At 38.0% G+C, this 16,182-nt stretch overlaps 1 protein-coding gene and 1 pseudogene across 1 annotated transcript; both read right to left on the reverse strand.

Moving 5' to 3' along the window:
- Positions 1 to 3,197: 3,197 nt before the first annotated feature.
- Positions 3,198 to 7,281, reverse strand: LOC137937596 (uncharacterized; annotated as a pseudogene).
- A 3,848-nt stretch (positions 7,282 to 11,129) lies between these two features.
- LOC137935948 (probable protein phosphatase 2C 66) lies at positions 11,130 to 15,168 on the reverse strand. The gene is made up of 5 exons (XM_068780387.1): positions 14,562 to 15,168; positions 13,364 to 13,750; positions 13,151 to 13,268; positions 12,428 to 12,651; positions 11,130 to 12,064 (listed from the first exon to the last, which is right to left on the reverse strand). Exons 1-5 carry the CDS (start codon positions 14,883 to 14,885, stop codon positions 11,543 to 11,545), a joined length of 1,575 nt encoding a protein of 524 aa, XP_068636488.1. The 5' UTR covers positions 14,886 to 15,168; the 3' UTR covers positions 11,130 to 11,542.
- Positions 15,169 to 16,182: the final 1,014 nt, after the last annotated feature.

Genomic DNA, 16,182 nt, shown 5'->3' on the forward strand with positions numbered 1-16,182 from the left:
CATCGCCTTCACTTGCCCCTTCCGTCCATCGTCTCCCCACTCCTCTTATCACCTCATCCTTCCCAACCCAGAAAAAAACCACCCTGAGGGAGATAGAGTGTTAAATAAGCCCATGAACGGAAAGGATTTGCAGCAGAAGCGTTGAGTGGAGTTCAAGGCAGGAAAAGGAAACACACTCGAGTGTTGAGGCACCTGTATTGCAATATATTATAAGCAACAGAAGTAATCTCCCACTACATGTTATTCCCTATCTAAATCTCCTACGGTCCAAATGGGAAAGGAACGAACTGCTCCAACCCACTCCATAGAAGAAACCAGAAAAAAACAGATGGAGTTGCACTGGGACATTTGTCAGCTTTGACATTAATATAATATTAAAAGGTTTTAAATAATAAAGTAAAAGCAGCAAAAGAGGACCCGCATGGATCTATAAAGATAATTCGCAAGGCAGCCATGGATGACTCCAACTACCAAACCAAACGTAATTTGATGAAAAAGATGACAGAATACAAAGAAGAAATCACGAGAATTCTGATGTATTTTGAAATGGAAACCATAGAACATTCATTTTTTTTTGCGAAAAAATAACAAAAAGGAAAGTTGAAATCAGATGTATCTTGCAAGGAACCCCACTCTCTCTCTCTCTCTCTCTCTCTCTCTCTCTCTCTTCCGTGACAGATCGCTGCAGTTCTGAAAATAAGACGGTTTCTATGGTCATTAGCATTGCATCTAACAAATCAGATTTCTCTCGACATGTCTGTAGTTACTTGTAGGAAAACCATGATACCTTTTTTTTCCTCTTTCGGTGCCAAAAGCCAGAACTCTTTATGAAACCACAAAAGCAATCCTAAGATGCTCTGTACAGAGACGAGTTTTGAGAATTATTCTCTTCGAAACTCATACGTGTATGAAGTACAAATGGCTGCACTCTACATAGTATTCAACCCGAAGATGAAAATCCAGAAGTAATAAGAGCGTCGATTTTCTCTTTTTCCGATTTATCTCCAGTCACCGCCTAAAAGAAACATGTCTCACTGTCATTCTCCCTCAGCCCCACGTGCACTTCCCTGCAGCAAATCACAGGTCATAAAGAAGACGCCAGAGCTCTACGAGACCCTCCAAATATCTTCTCAAACTTTTACCCAGGAAAATTCTGGCCTCGAAGTCTGATACACATTCATTCCTTTGTGAAGGGTTTGCCGAAAAAAACTCAGGAAAAACAACGAAGAGTGTGTTAAGTGATCTTCTCCATTATTATTGTCTTAAAGAACCAGAACTATCTAATCGACAAAAGTCCTGGCTTGATACTTGCCTGACATTAATGGAACCACTAACCTTCCACAGATTCCACCTTAGAAGATAATTCATGTCATGCAACAGTTAACCCACGAGAGAATGAAGGGAATGCCGTAAAGCAGGAGGAAACCCAGATTAATGAGGAAAAAGCAGACAGAAGATCGAAAAGTAAAGAAGAAAAGGCATATGAAAATTAGAATTCTGAAACCCGAAGAGTGACGGAAACAAAACAAAAACATAAAAAAAAGGGTACACGTAAGAGGTGACAAGCGATTGATTGCTGTCTCGGTTTTGTTATTATTATTACTATTCCCAATCCCATGCCCTTCCCTATTCTTCCTTTGTCTTGTATTGCTTGGACAATGTTCCCCACGTCCTCTGTGGAGAAAAAGAAGAAATCTAAGTCAACCGATATTGCTGCAATTTGCCTCCAGTTTCTCCAAATTTTCATCACAGTGACAGATCTGAAGGAAGAGGATTTGCTGACTATACATGTTGTCTAAAACTAAAATCCTCATCATGCTTCAACTGTTCATTTCCTGAGGGGCACTTTCCTGAAGATGCCTTGGCTTAAAAAAGGAAAAGTTTTCGCAACAAAGAGTGGTTTTAGATGAAGACATCCCTGTAACCTTTCTGCATGATTCCTTGGCTATTGCTAACTCTAAAGTGGGAGTCTGATTTGTGCAGAGACATGTGAAGTTTTCGGAAAGAAGATGCTTAATTAGAGTGTACTTGAGGAGTAGCCTTCTTCAACATGAGCATGCCCTCTACAGAGCTCTTTCTCTTTCTTTTTCTCTTTCTCTCTAAATGGGGTTTCATTAAAAATTTGTAAAGTATGTGTGATAATGAAATGTTATCCAGATTTAGGTTGACAATGGGCAGAAAAGAAGGATTACCCGGAAAAAAATGTTAAGGAGAGGATGAGATGAGAGTGACATCCTGCCTTGGACATGCTTCCTTCTGCTTTGAGCGAATTTGTTCTTTAGCATCCCACTCACTTGTAGTCTAATCTAAAAATATCAATTATGGAAAAAGCCTGTTGGTCCTCTTATGATTCCACCTTCTAAAACAGAAACAAATCACTCCCTCCCTTCATTAATTTTTTCTTTTCGCTTTTAATTTATTCTAGCCTCTAGCTCTCATTCCTTCCAACCACTAGGGACCCCTTTAGCACGCCTCAGCACCTGCACAAAGCAGCTGGACTGCATCCTCTCTGCTGATGCTTCTTTCCTCTCACTGCTCCTCACAAATGTTTTCAATTAAAGAACACTCAAAAAGCTCAATTTTAATTCTTTTGAAGTGCTGATGAACGACCCAAATTCTGCTGTGCCTCCCCTGCTGCATTGGAGGAGATTAGTGGAGAGATGGATAGAGAATTTTTTTTTTTTTCTAAAGGCTATAGAGATAAAAATGGTTCTAACCACCAGTCTGGGATTATTCATTGAGGGACGTTGTCATGAGATGTTTTTGTAGATTAAATACGAAAAGGTGATGTTGATGAGAATCAAAAACTATGGTGCTCGCTTCACACTTTCGTATATTATTTCTTAAGATTCCCTAGCCTACCGAACCTAATATTGGAGGACGTCAATCATCATCAACTAATTCTTCCTATCAACAGCTCAAAAAGTATCCCTTTCAATGATAAAAGAGAGGCATCTCCAACTCCCTCTTCCGTAAGCTATTTTAGCGTCCTGGATGATAATTAAGTATCTTCTTCAATCATAAAAAGAGGGGCATCTTAGATTGATTCCCTGTTATACAAAACGCCTCACGGCGATTGAACTTCGATTTCGCCCCTCCAATCCCTGAGCTAAATCGAGGTATCTTCGCAAACTGTTCTGGAAACAGAAACCAAAATAGATATACACTAATTGATTCTACTAGTTCTGTGTCTCCAACTAAAATACATCGATGATTGAAAGAATAACAGAAGAAATACTGAGATTTGTAATTTACAAATTGCTCGCTAATGAATAAACATGACAACATCAAAACTGAATTATCGTCGGAAAGCATTCCTTGCAAATAGTAACTCCGACGGCGGACACGAGTAGCACTCCCTCCTTTTTCTGTTTCATTCACACTCTTCTGGGTAGAATCTAAGAAATTTCCGCCAGACTGTCCAGCATTACGTGCAGCCTCCTGTTCCTCATGCAGCTCCGCATCAAGTTACATTTCACGTGCACGGGCTGCCTTCTCCTTTGCTGTAAGCTTTGAGACTCCTAGAAGTTGCTTATTACGGGAAATGCCCAATCTCACCTCTTCATTTTCATGAACTGTGTTGTCCTGATCCCCCTCATGGATGGGCTTGTGGTGATAATCATCATTTTTATGGTGACTTCTCTTTCGCCTATGTTCCTTATTTTCTGATTCAGTCTTCAGATGAGTATCACTGTCTTGATGATTTTTATGTATTCCATCTTCATCTCTTGCATTTCGGTTGTCTTTCTTTCTCTCCTTCTGAGTCAGACTCTTCCCATGAGTATTTCTTCTGATGCTTACGATGGTCACCCTCTTTATTATTTCCATGTCTACCACCATCTCCATCCTTCATACTAGTACGACCTGCTGAATTAGATTGACCTGTGAAGCTATGCTTGTCATACTTTGACTTCTTTTCATGACCACCCTCTTGCTGACTTTTATATCTTTTATCTTCCTAGTAGTCACTAGAATGCCTTTCTGAATCTGACTGGCTTGCTGAGGACTGCTTCTCATGCTTTGACTTCCCATGAAAGTCACTTTCTTGACGAGTTCTTTGTCTTTTGTCTTCGTCTATTTTCATAGTGTCCTCTTCTGTATCAGATTCCTCTTCAAATAAAAATACTTACTGTGCCTTGACTTCTTCAGATGCTTCTTCTTGTGCACCTTCCTATCTTGCTTTTCCTCCTTTTGCGTCTTCTTTGCTTCAGCCTGCAAAAATAATCCATGCCTCAGCCCAATGCACTCCTCCACCCAAATAAAAACATAGTTCACACTCTCACATCTTCATATTAGTTGACAAGTACCAAAAGACAAAGGGGAAAACGTACAGATTTTCGAATCATAGTCATCTGAACAGGGTTGTTCTTAATCCGAGCAAGGGCCTCCTGCTCCCTTGGTCTAACCAAGAGTAGGGGGTCTGAATGAAGCTTCCTCCATGTATCATTGGCAGATTGGGACCTATCCTCAAATAAGGCATCAGGTACCAATGATTGCTGCATCACAAATAGTGCACATGACAAAATGAACATGCGTGATTAGTACAAGAAAAACATCAATAGGGCAACCTATAAGAAAACGAAAAAATTTCATTCTTCACAGTAAATTTTACTAACAGATCAGGTCCAAAGAGCAGAAGCATGATAAGAAGAAAAACAAAATAGAAAGAAATTCTCGAAAGGGTGTGCATTAATGATTTCCAGATTCAAAAATTAGATTTGGGCACCAACTGCAAATTGATCAAATGTAATAGCCTAGAGATAGCAGTGTGGCTTCTAATGCTGAAAAATCAAGAGGCGACTCCCATAGAAAAATATCAGCATGCAAGGACAATACCATTTCCATATTACATATAACTACATTACATACAGTTATATGTCAAACACAAAATATCCCATGGAACTGAAATACTCAGCTTGACCAGTACAGGAGTAACTTGAAGGATGAGAGAGACCAATATCCACACCACAGCATGCTATAGGAACATTTTGGAGTTTTTTCTCCCTTGGGAGGTCAGCCATCACAATAGCAGTGTCAAGGTTTGCATCTAAAAGCTTATCGGCCAGGCCATTAGCAAACCTGTTGATTTGCAACCAACTACAGACAGCATTTTTTTGAAAGGTTGCAGATCTGGAAAAAGGAGTTCCAACACCTCCAAGGAAGCTTGAGATATCTCTGGCACCAGTTGATAATAGCCTTAGAATCACCTTTCACATGAACAGGCTGTGAGAAGTGCTCATAACAAAACTTAAGCGCTCATTTATTTATTTATTTTGGTAAAAAACAATGAGAAATGAGAATTCATTAAAGAAGCTCCAGAAAAGGAGAAATTACATAAAAAAAGGAGAACTAGCAGCAAGCAAATACGAACCAAAACCAGAAATACAATCAAATAGGAAAGGTATTGCTAACAACAAGATGGACATGGAGCACCCTCCCTAGCCAAAGTGTCAGCCTATCCATAAGAACAGCTTGGAGTGCGACACCAGGAGATGGACATGGAGCTGGATAAGTCAAAGATTTCAACAAAATAAATTAAAAATCTCCTTGGTGGAAGTTTCTTCCCCAGAGCCCAACTAATTACAACGAAAGGAATATCCCACTACTCTAGGAGGTGCACAAATTAGCTGAGTAAAATCTAACACCCTGAAGAAGAGCTCTTAATTCTGCCATTGTGGAATCACACACGCCATAATTAGCTTAAGCTATCTTCCCATTTTATATAAAGTAGTTCTTCCAGACTTTGTATTATAACTACATAGATAATGTTATTATCTTTAATATTAATTTATCTTTATCCTTTTCGGTTGGCATCGCTTGAATGATTTACTCATGTTCAAAGAAAAATTCACTGTTTAACAACCATTGCTTGATTAAAGCAGCCTAACCTAAATCTGATCTGAATCCAGCCCAAACCTGTTTGTTGACAGGCTTGAACATGCTCAGTGAGAATCAGAATTCAACTCATTACAAAAATAAATCTGAACAATATCTGGACATAGGGATACAGGCCAAAATTCAACCAGATTCCAGGCCTATATATATCTGCAGAAATAGTCTAAGACTTCTACAACCTGAAAGGATAAAAACATTCAGCTTCTTCGGACTTGACCTGACATGCAGGTTCATGAGTCTATTCTCACATTTTTATATCATAGTTTGTGGTCTTTGTTATAATGAACTTCACACCAAATATTTTCCTCCCAAAGTTTTGAAAAATATTAAACTCCCTCCCTTCTACTACTTTCTTTTGCTTCCACTCGCTAACGAACTTCATCCTTTGAAACTAAAGATTAGAGCAATTTAACTAGCTCACAAAAAGAAAATTAAAAAAAAATCTATTTAAAAGAAACAAGAGGTAACACTATAAAACTTCCGCCAGAGTGGCCATTGAACCAAATAAAAGGCTTCAGTCATCCAAGCTTCAAAAACAAAACAAAAAATCCTTCTTCTCCTCTTTATCTCTTTTCTATTGCATATTTCATTTTTTTAATTGTAATTAATGATTAGCAAATCCAACCCTATTCACTACCTCTGACATTGAAGAGGCTGGGGTCAAATTTCAGCTTCAAAAGCAAATTAATCTTACTCGTTGTCGTTTTTTTTTTTTTATTTGTAACAGAAAATTTGGAAAATTTCACTATTTTCCAACTTTTTTTATCTTTAAGATCTAAAACTGTGAGGATAACAACAATACGAAAAAAAAAAAAAAGCAAATAGATTCGCAACCTGACTCCAACGGTGTACTAAGTACACGTGAAAACTGAAGCTAAGAGAAAGAGAAAGGATGACAATCTTACTTTAGAGATGCTGGACTCTGTTTCAGTTTTTGGCGGAGATTCTAGCTCCTTGAATCCAGACGAACTGCCCTTACCGACCGCCAATCCGGAATCATAAAGGAAATCCCACCGTTCTTGCCTTCTACAAAGGAGCAGATGAAGCGATAACGAATTTAACCAATTATATTAGAAATCAAAACAAAGCAAAAGTCCTAAAGGCGAACCCCAAACTCGCAAAAGCAAAAGACAACTAAAAGGAAAGAAATGTCTAAATCTAATTAAAAGAGGAGCTAAAGGATTATCGGAGGACATACGGAAGGAGGCCAGCTTGCTCTTGGAGCTGCCGGAACTCGGAACGCTCTCTTTCTTCTTGGATCTGCTTCCGAAATTCCTCAAGCTTTTTCTGCTCTGCCTCGTGTTTCTGCTCCGCTTTCCAAACATTCTCGATGCTCCAAAGGCTCCCCGTGTGCCATCCCTTGTTGTTCAGAAACTTCAACGCCATCTCTCCTCGCACAAGAGAACACGTACTTCCCACAAGACACAGAAAGAGTGAGATCGCAGATGATTTCGATTCTAAAACTACAGAATTGCCATCGGGGGGGGGTGTGGGGGAGTGGGGTTGGTTAGTGTAACTTCAAGGACGAGATGATGTTCATCAGTATAACGCCCTCGAACACTTGAAGTCGTTAGTAGAGCATAGATGAAACTTCATCTCGATGCAGGGGATGAAGGGATCCTTCATCTCCACGGTTTAATTTCGATCATCTAGAAGAAGACCTTGTTTGATCTTCTTTGAATTGAAGGATGGGCGACGTTGGTGTTTTTCCCTCTCTCTCCTCCCCCCCCCCCCCCCCCCCCCGGTGCATCGTCATTTCTCATGTTTTTCTTCCTCTCTCCCGCACTCCCTCTCTCGTTTCCCTGCGCCCCCGACGTTCTGCTACCATAAAACAGATCGGATTTTCGTCTCCGGCCTCATCTCTCGGTTTTCTCTCGGCCTCACCTTCTCTCTCGCACCCCCTCTCTCGTCTCCATGACTCTCTTTCTCTCGCTTTTCTCTCTTTTATCCCTCCCAACCTCTCTTTCTTCTCTGTCTTCTCCCTCTCTTCTCCCTTTCCCACTCCCTTCTCTCTCTGGCTATTCTCCTTTCCCCCGAAAATACCTTCTGATTTTGTTCAATTTTCCTATTTTCATTTCGATTTTCTTCGATTTTGGACATTTGTGCATCAATTGTTTAATTTCTACTTCGATTAGGCATTGATTTCCCCATTCAGCATCGATTTCACCCTTCAACTTCGGTTTTCCCCAAATTTCAGAAGGTATACCTAACCCTAATTTTTTTTTAATAAATTAGTGTTTTATTTTATTTAAATTTATTTTTTGTGCCTAATTGGGGGTTATTTGTGCATAATTGTGGGATTTAGGGTTACGGTTTAGGGTCTAAATTCTTGATTCGTGTTAGGGATTATTTTTAGGGTTTGGTGCTTGGTATTTAAGGGTCCTGTAATTAGGGTTTAGGGTTTATGGTTAAGGATTTAGGGTATTTTAGGGATTAGGTTTTTTTAAGGTTTAGGGGGTTTAGGGTTTTTAAGGTTTTGGGGGTTTTGTATTTTTAAGCTCCAGGGTTTAGGGTTTAGGGTTTAGGGTTTAGGGCTTTTAAGGTATTAAGTTCTGGAATTAGTGTTTAGGGTTTAGAGTTTAGTAGGTGATAGGGTTTTTAAGGTTTTGGGGGGTTTTGTGTTTTTAAGCTCTAGGGTTTTTTGGGTTTAGGGTCTGGAATTATGGTGTAGAGTTTAGGGTTTAGGGCTTCTAAGGTTTAGGGTACTGTGTTATGGAATTAGTGTTTAGGGTTTAGAGTTTAGTAGGTGATAGGGTTTGACTTTAGGGTTTTATGGTTTATGGTTTATGGTTTAGGTTTTATTAGGGAGTTTTTAGTCCAATTCAAACAAGGCTGAGTCGCCTACACGGGCATCCATTAGCCAACGAAACCCGACTCCCATCACTGACGAGGTATAGTTTGTAGTGACTGCGAAGATATATGGGGCTCTACCAGGGGTGTTCGGTGAATTTGGACTTGATGTGTGTGTTTTTTCATTGTTTAGTGCATATGCAGTAGTGAAAAATAGTTTAATTAATTTTGAAACGTTTTAGAATGTTGTTGAGAATTTTTGAAGTGCTATGGAATGTTTAACCCTTTGGTTTTGATTTTTCTCAAATTTCATAAGGTAAGTCTAAACTTTATTTTTTTTTATTAATTTAGTGTTGTATTTGATTTGCCTTATAGACAGCTACTTGTGATTGATATATCATACTTTTGATATTGTTGAGAACTTGTTGACCAATGCCATTTCAACCATTGTTCTAAGATTTTGTTTTCCAATCTTACTTTTTTGGGGTAGGAGAGTCCGGAGGCCTGCTTGAGAATGTCTCATTAGGGCAATATTTATATCCCTATTCAAAATTTTTTGATTGTTAAAAGTAAACTAGTAAAGAATTGGCCCCTTTTTTTTACCATAATCACGGATTTATTCTGGATGTTCTTACTCGCATGGCAGGGCAATGCAGATGATGTAACAATTGCAGTATTGAAGGAGTTGCCTCCTCTACAAGAGAAAAATCAATCAAGGGGAAGATTTGGAGATCAGTTAATAGGGGGAAATGGTCGAGGAACAACTAGCATGAAGAGAAACAATTATAGTTTGTAAATTTATAATGGATTTATAGTTTTTATTTGGGCGATTGTAAATTGATAGTGATATTTCATTTAATTTTGTTGTGTTTGATTATTGTATGGAATTTATTTATAATGTTATGCAGTGTATGGAGTGTTTAGATTATTTTATGGAGTGTATATAAACAATTTCATGGAGTGTTTATGGAATGTATAGACAATTTTATGGAGTGTTTATGTAGGTATTATGTATATTGATTATGCCCAATTTTAAGTAGAGGTCATACCCAATTTTATACAGGTATTATATACATAGATTATGCTCAATTTTAAGAAGAGGTTATGCCCAATCTTATACATGTATTATATATATAGGTTATGCCTAATTTTATGTAGAGGTCATATCCAATTTTATTTAAAATGTATACAGACAGCGACGATTGCGATAGTCTTGAGGATGTGGGTAGCCAAGTAACATGCTTTCGGAGGCAGAGTGCATTAGAATCCACAAGAGCCACACAATTTCGAGATGACATATAGACTTCCATGTGGAACGATAAATGATGGTTGTATCTTATTACTTTTGAGCATGCGTTGTTTATATGTACTAAACTTGTAACTTGATGATTTTAATATTAAAGGCACAAACTCGTTATTAGAATAATCTTTTTTTAGGTTATTAATAAAGTTGTATATGTATTTATTTATTATTTTTGTTCAATTTTATTACTATATTAAACTTCATATTTAAGTCTCTGGTAAATAAAATATAATTAAAGTATACATTTGATTAATGAATTACTTTTAATTTTGTCAAAATATATTATTAATTAATACCATGTAAAAAATCTATTTTATGTTATTAATATAATTTTTTTTTATTCATTAATCATATTTATTTTTTATTTACTTTATTTTATTAGTGATTTAATAGTGGTAATTAAAATATTGTTAACTCAAACACTTAGTTTAATTAACTTATTTTTATAATTAATAAAATCAATGGTTTTAAATTTCGAAGATGAAGATGAAGATGAAGATGAACTTGTACACACTAACACCTTATTTCGAAGATTTCAAAGATGAACTTGTCCACACTAACACCCATTTCGAAAATGAAGATCATGTAGATGAAGATGAAGATGAAGATGAAGATCAAATTTCTAGTTTGTTGAGCAAATCCATCCCACCACAACTTGAGAGCTCTAACAATCGTTTCCTCTTTTCTGACCTCTCAAACTTTCTAACTTCCTAACTTCAATCTTTTTACTTTCAAATTCAAACTATCCTCCGACAATTGAACTTATCCACACATAACACCTAAAATAAAAATATTTTAAATAATTTACATAAAATAATTTTTTAAAATAAAACATTTTTGGAGTTTATTAATTTCTCTCAAAATTATGATTTTATTACTAATAATATGAGTTTCTCTTGTAATGAAATCCCCAAACTCTCTAGGTGTATTATATAAAATATTTATAAGATTATTTTCATTCCAAAATAATCAAGTATTTCACATAAAAATCAGACTAATTCCTAATATAAAAGGTGATTGATATCATGAATTCAAGGCTCAATTAGCCAATTAAGTGGTCACTTATCCTATGTGTTAAACATGATACTATAACATTTTATCATTATGTGGTCTTATGTCCTAACATTCAAAAAAGGTACAATTATTATTCACAAATTCACTACTATTATTTTTACAAAACTAAAACAAAGCATGAGGCAGAGGCACTGCGGCATTGTGCAATCTTTATTTTACAGCAAAATTTCTCAAGAATTAAGTTTTCCAAAGCCAGGATCAACACAGCAGTTTTTACCCTGGTGCACAGAACGCAACAAATAATTCAATTTTTTTCGAGGATAACTTTTTATCATGTAACTCTCCCTGCAACAAGAGTTCCCATTCAGGAATAAATCAATCAGAATGAGTACATCATTAGCAATATTGTCTCGACATTTCATTTTCTTTATCCTCCCCAAGTTGTCCTCTTTATCTCAGCCAAGCCCTTCGAAACAATGAATGGATCCTGCATTTTTACCAGGTCAGACAAGGAACCAGCCTCTTGCTCTGTGTCATAACTCATAACCATTTTCTCCAACTGCCAGGTTTTTTGTCCCCTGAAGCAAATCTTGGAAGGTTCAGCAGTGAATTCACCCGAGTCACACCTTCAAGAGCAGACCACTCCTCTTCTTCAGCAGTCAAAATACACTCAGCAAGGCTTCTCGTGGAATGGCACCTATGAGGCATGTTTGCTTTCTTTGGCTCAGAGACTGGCTCAATTTCATTGGAAGCTGAATGCTCAGCCAAGCCATCTTCTGAAACCAAATTTTGATGTCTTTCCTTTGTTGAGCTGTGAACTGTGGCATCACCAACAGGCTCTTCATGGAGCTGCCCTCCCAAAGTGCTTTCCTCACCTTCAGGAGATGATGATGAACAATCTAAGAAGAGGCAGATCACAGCACAATCATCACTTTTAGATGTTGGGAATTTGAGCCTCCAAGCACGAACTGCACAGTCTACAAGAGCTCTTGCAGCGCTTGCACGACTTGGGGCTGACGCTACTATGTCCACTACTTCTTTGTTCGAAAGAACATCCCAGACCTGCAAGAAGAATTTCAGAAATTTGGGTGTAAGGTTTAGACCAAAACTTGCATACATATGCCTTTGTTGTGAGCCTCAGAAATGAGTTGAAACTGGAACTGGAAGCACCACCACCAGAGTTCAGCATACTACTGTTCTCAGGTGCAAAATTTACTTTAATCATGAAACTCAAAGCAAGTGATTTCAGCAGGAATCAGTAGAGAATCAAGGATCTATGGTGACAAACCAGAAGTTATCCTATCTACGAACAAGCATACTCCTATTCTCAGATGCAGAATTTACTTTAATCATGAAACTCAAGCATGTGATTTCAGCAGGAATTAGTAGAGAAAAAAAAATCTGTTGTAAAGAACCAGAAGTTACCCCATCCGTGGCAAGTACAATAAACTCATCCTTGGATGTAAGACGGCGATAAGATATGTCTGGAACAGAAATTAAACCAAAATCTTTGAGGCAGAAGTCACCAAATGCTCTAGCCATTGCTAGACCAGGTGAATCATTGTTAGGCAACCATACACGTGCCACCTCAGGTTCATCCTGCAAAGCAAACACCCTTCCTTTGCACTGTTGAATTCTAGCAGCTTCTCCTGCACAAAGAGCAAAAAATAAGAGCTATGAGGTCACTGAACCAGACAAAAATCAGCATGACAGAAAGTAAGTATGTCATAGTAAAGAAAGTAATATGATGAAACAGGAAAATATCAGTCAACAAAAAGGAAGGGAAAAGAAAAAAAAAAAAAGCAGAAAGAATTTAGCATAGAGGAAACTAAATTCTTTAACAACTTTTTAATTTTCTTTTTTCTCAATTTCTTTTTTATTAAGATGCTAAATAAACCTCAAAGTGATCCATAAAAGTAAAAGAAGTTGAAAAAAAAAGATCTCATGACTAAGAATCTCAGCTATTCCAATAGCAAAGCTTAAAAGCTCTCAACAAGATCTTAATGCTAGTAATTCAAGTTATGAGTCTTACTGAACACATTCAATGTGACAACAGAAAAGATCCGGTTTCCACTTTGAGATGCAAGTCTGAAATTTATAAGTTGCATTCAGCAAACATGGTTGAATTTTAAGCTGTGAACCACGTACTAGGAAGATTAGGCTTCAAATCGACAGTCAACTGCACCGCAACCAATGAATTGTCTTTATCTCTCATCCCCAAAACTGCTCTTGAGTCTCCAACATTGCCAATAACAAGATCCTGGCCCTAGAGAAACACAAGTTCGAAGCCCAACCATAGCATCATTATTTTCTTTCACAAGAAATGGAACAGTTTGGGGACATTATACAACTAAATATTACCTGCTTTACCAAGGTGACAGTAGTGGTTCCACTGCAAAAACAATCAATAGTAGGATGCAATTTCAGCTCTTTATCCATTGATTTAAATGCTTTCAGCAGAGACTGTTTCAGGGTTATATATATCTCAGGAAACTTTTCATTCTCCTCAACTTCCAAGGACTCACTCCATTCATCGTCTAAGCTAATAGATGCTGTTTCTTCAGAGTTCATGCTTCCCAGGACACTGTTGTTCTCGTTCAGGCCATTAACATCATTCTGATCAGCTTTCCAGTGAGCACAAACTTTCAGAGGAAGAGAATCTCTCACTTTCTTGGCAACCATGTGACCAAAAGGACCGTGGCCATCGAATATTCCACAGAAAACGGTGTCACTTCTTGATGCAAAATTCTAGTAAAATGAACACTAAAACTAAATGAAGAAAACGAATAAAATAAAACAACAAATGTACACACTGTCAACTGAAACTCAACATTACCATAAAAATTATTTTACCACACGGCAACAGATGTGAAGAACTATGTTTGAGGTTTTATTCCTTTTTCTCGTAGTTTTTTTAGTGACTTGGTTTATTAGTTACAAGATCAAATGAATGCATATTTGAACATGGATCGAGGTTCTATATCAGAAAAGAGACTATCAGGACAGAAAGAAAAGAGACAGAAATTCTGCTTAGAATTTGCTAATATTAGCCAGTTTAATAAATAAAACCGAAACAACGCCAAGCCATAAGATTTTCCCGTCATTTATTTCAGGGGGGCACACCCACACTTTAAAGACATTTGGGTGACCTCTGCTCAATTTAAGAAAAGATCGCCGAAGAAGTTGTTGAAGCTACAATTATTTTAGAAGAGTTGTTTTCCTCATCTCGAACAATATTCGAATGCACCCATTAAATTTGCACATTCATTTGCTAACATACCACGAGAAAGAGAAAAACAAAAAGGACACTAGAAGCTGTACAACTGTCCAAAGTCCTGCTCTATGCTAACGAACTCAACAAAAGCATCTTAAGAGGAAAAATGGTAAACGATGCTTTAAAAAATAACGAATTCAAACAAGTACGACGATAATCAAATCATCCAACAGTTCAAAAAGTGTAAGAGAAAGTTCAGCATCCTCCAACAGAACGCGAAAAATGGACAAGTAGGTAGATCAGATCACCAGAAATCCAAATAAACCAACAAGTAACCAAACTTACCTCCCACACGAGCATGGCATCCTGGTTGGTCCCCTTCTTCCCCTGCTGCGTGAACAAGCAGGCAACATCACTGGCGCCATTGACAAACATCCTTCCGGGAATCCTATGCAGCACGTCTTCTCCCACACTCCTACCTTTGGATAACAACCCAAAATCTATAACGCCCGAGTTCTCTCCATCTCTTTTCTTTCTCTTCCACCGTCTGGAACCCAATCCGAGCGGTCCCGGCGGAGATACGACACCATCGGCGGCGGCAGCATCTAGGGTTGTAAAACTCTTCCTGTCGTCATCACGGTGCGCGTGCGACGATATGCAAGCTCCCATTGTCCCAACTTCTACCCCCAAAAAAAAATTCCGAAGGGGATCAAATGCGAGCTTCCAGGGAATAGATAATCAATGGAGTTGTAGAAAAAGAAAGAGTGACTGCAGCAACAGGGATTTTATTGTTTTCTTCAGTTTTCGTGTTTTGTCAGGCGAAAGAGAAGTGCGAGAGTCACTGGGGAACCGCAGTTTTTTTTTACTTCCTTGTCTGTACCGAAAGCTGCAACATAAAATTGGACCAAAAAAGCCTGGGGAAGACGAAAGAGTCGAGAACAAAAATTCAGAATTTCAGATTATGCAGGAGCCCAAAGTTTTATATAAAAGAAATAATTTTGAAGAAGACAACATCAACAAGAAGTAATAAATTCGCATTTTCAGCTTTTTAATGAAAATTACAGTTGCAAACTGAATTCTTTCGGGAATTGAATTTCCACTAATTGCCGTCGCAATCTCGACGTCAGCGGTTCCCTCATTTCCCCCTAACCTTCCGTTAGTACCACTTTTGCTCACGTTTCCCACTCTTCCAGTTCAATCAATCAATCCCAGCCGTCGGCTCCCATCTTTCAACAAAAATTTCACTGAATCGCCGTGGCCCATCATAGTCTACTCCAATGATCAACGACCACATTAATCCAGATGGTAAAGCAAATTGGAATGTGGGTGGTACATAAAAGATAGGGCCCACCCTCAATTGGTAGGCACGCTAAAGTGCGCTGCTCTTGTCAACTATTCCACGGATTAACCCTAATACTCAATTAAAAGACAAATTGACTTCGATTTTTTACCCTCTTTGACATCAACGAGTCAACAAGGGTGGCCACGGAGCCCACCATAATTTGACGTGTCCTAGGATCTGTCCGATGGAACATCATCAAGGACCCACAGTTCGTGGACCGTTTCTTTAATTAAAATGGAGACAAAATACAAGGTTTTGTTTATTTCTTATACGCAAAACAAGAGCAATTGAGCCGTCGTATTCTTTCTAAATGCTAGAATGTATTCCACTCCACTTCGGAATTGATTGCGCATCTTTTCCTAGGCAATTCGACAAACAGACCCCACCAAGAAACGAATTTCACATTAGCTATTGGACTATTTCGATTTAATATATAGTAATTTTTATATTAATAGAAAATAAAAATTGAATATTTTTATATATGTAAACAAGGCCGATAAATTCGACCAATCTGTCGTATGTGGACGCAGATGGTCCTCGTTGAGGCCTACATGCTGATCCATTTGATGTTTGGGTGAGCCATTGCGGGAAGCCCGCGTCAAAGCAGGTCTATCCATCAAAGGC

The sequence above is a fragment of the Aristolochia californica genome, unplaced genomic scaffold (assembly GCF_029961685.1).
Source record: "Aristolochia californica isolate CCGP_79_NKW_82.1479 unplaced genomic scaffold, dmAriCali1.0.hap1 SCAF_7, whole genome shotgun sequence".
Classification (NCBI taxonomy): domain Eukaryota; kingdom Viridiplantae; phylum Streptophyta; class Magnoliopsida; order Piperales; family Aristolochiaceae; genus Aristolochia; species Aristolochia californica.

Excerpts from the sequence above, each read along its gene's own strand:
- LOC137935948 (XM_068780387.1), bottom strand. The coding sequence starts at position 14,885 with ATGGGAGCTTGCATATCGTCGCACGCGCACCGTGATGACGACAGGAAG. Across the intron at positions 13,269-13,363 it reads CTGTCACCTTGGTAAAGCAG|GGCCAGGATCTTGTTATTGG; the intron begins GTAATATTTAGT and ends GTGTTTCTCTAG. Across the intron at positions 12,065-12,427 it reads TTGTACTTGCCACGGATGGG|GTCTGGGATGTTCTTTCGAA; the intron begins GTAACTTCTGGT and ends TTCTTCTTGCAG.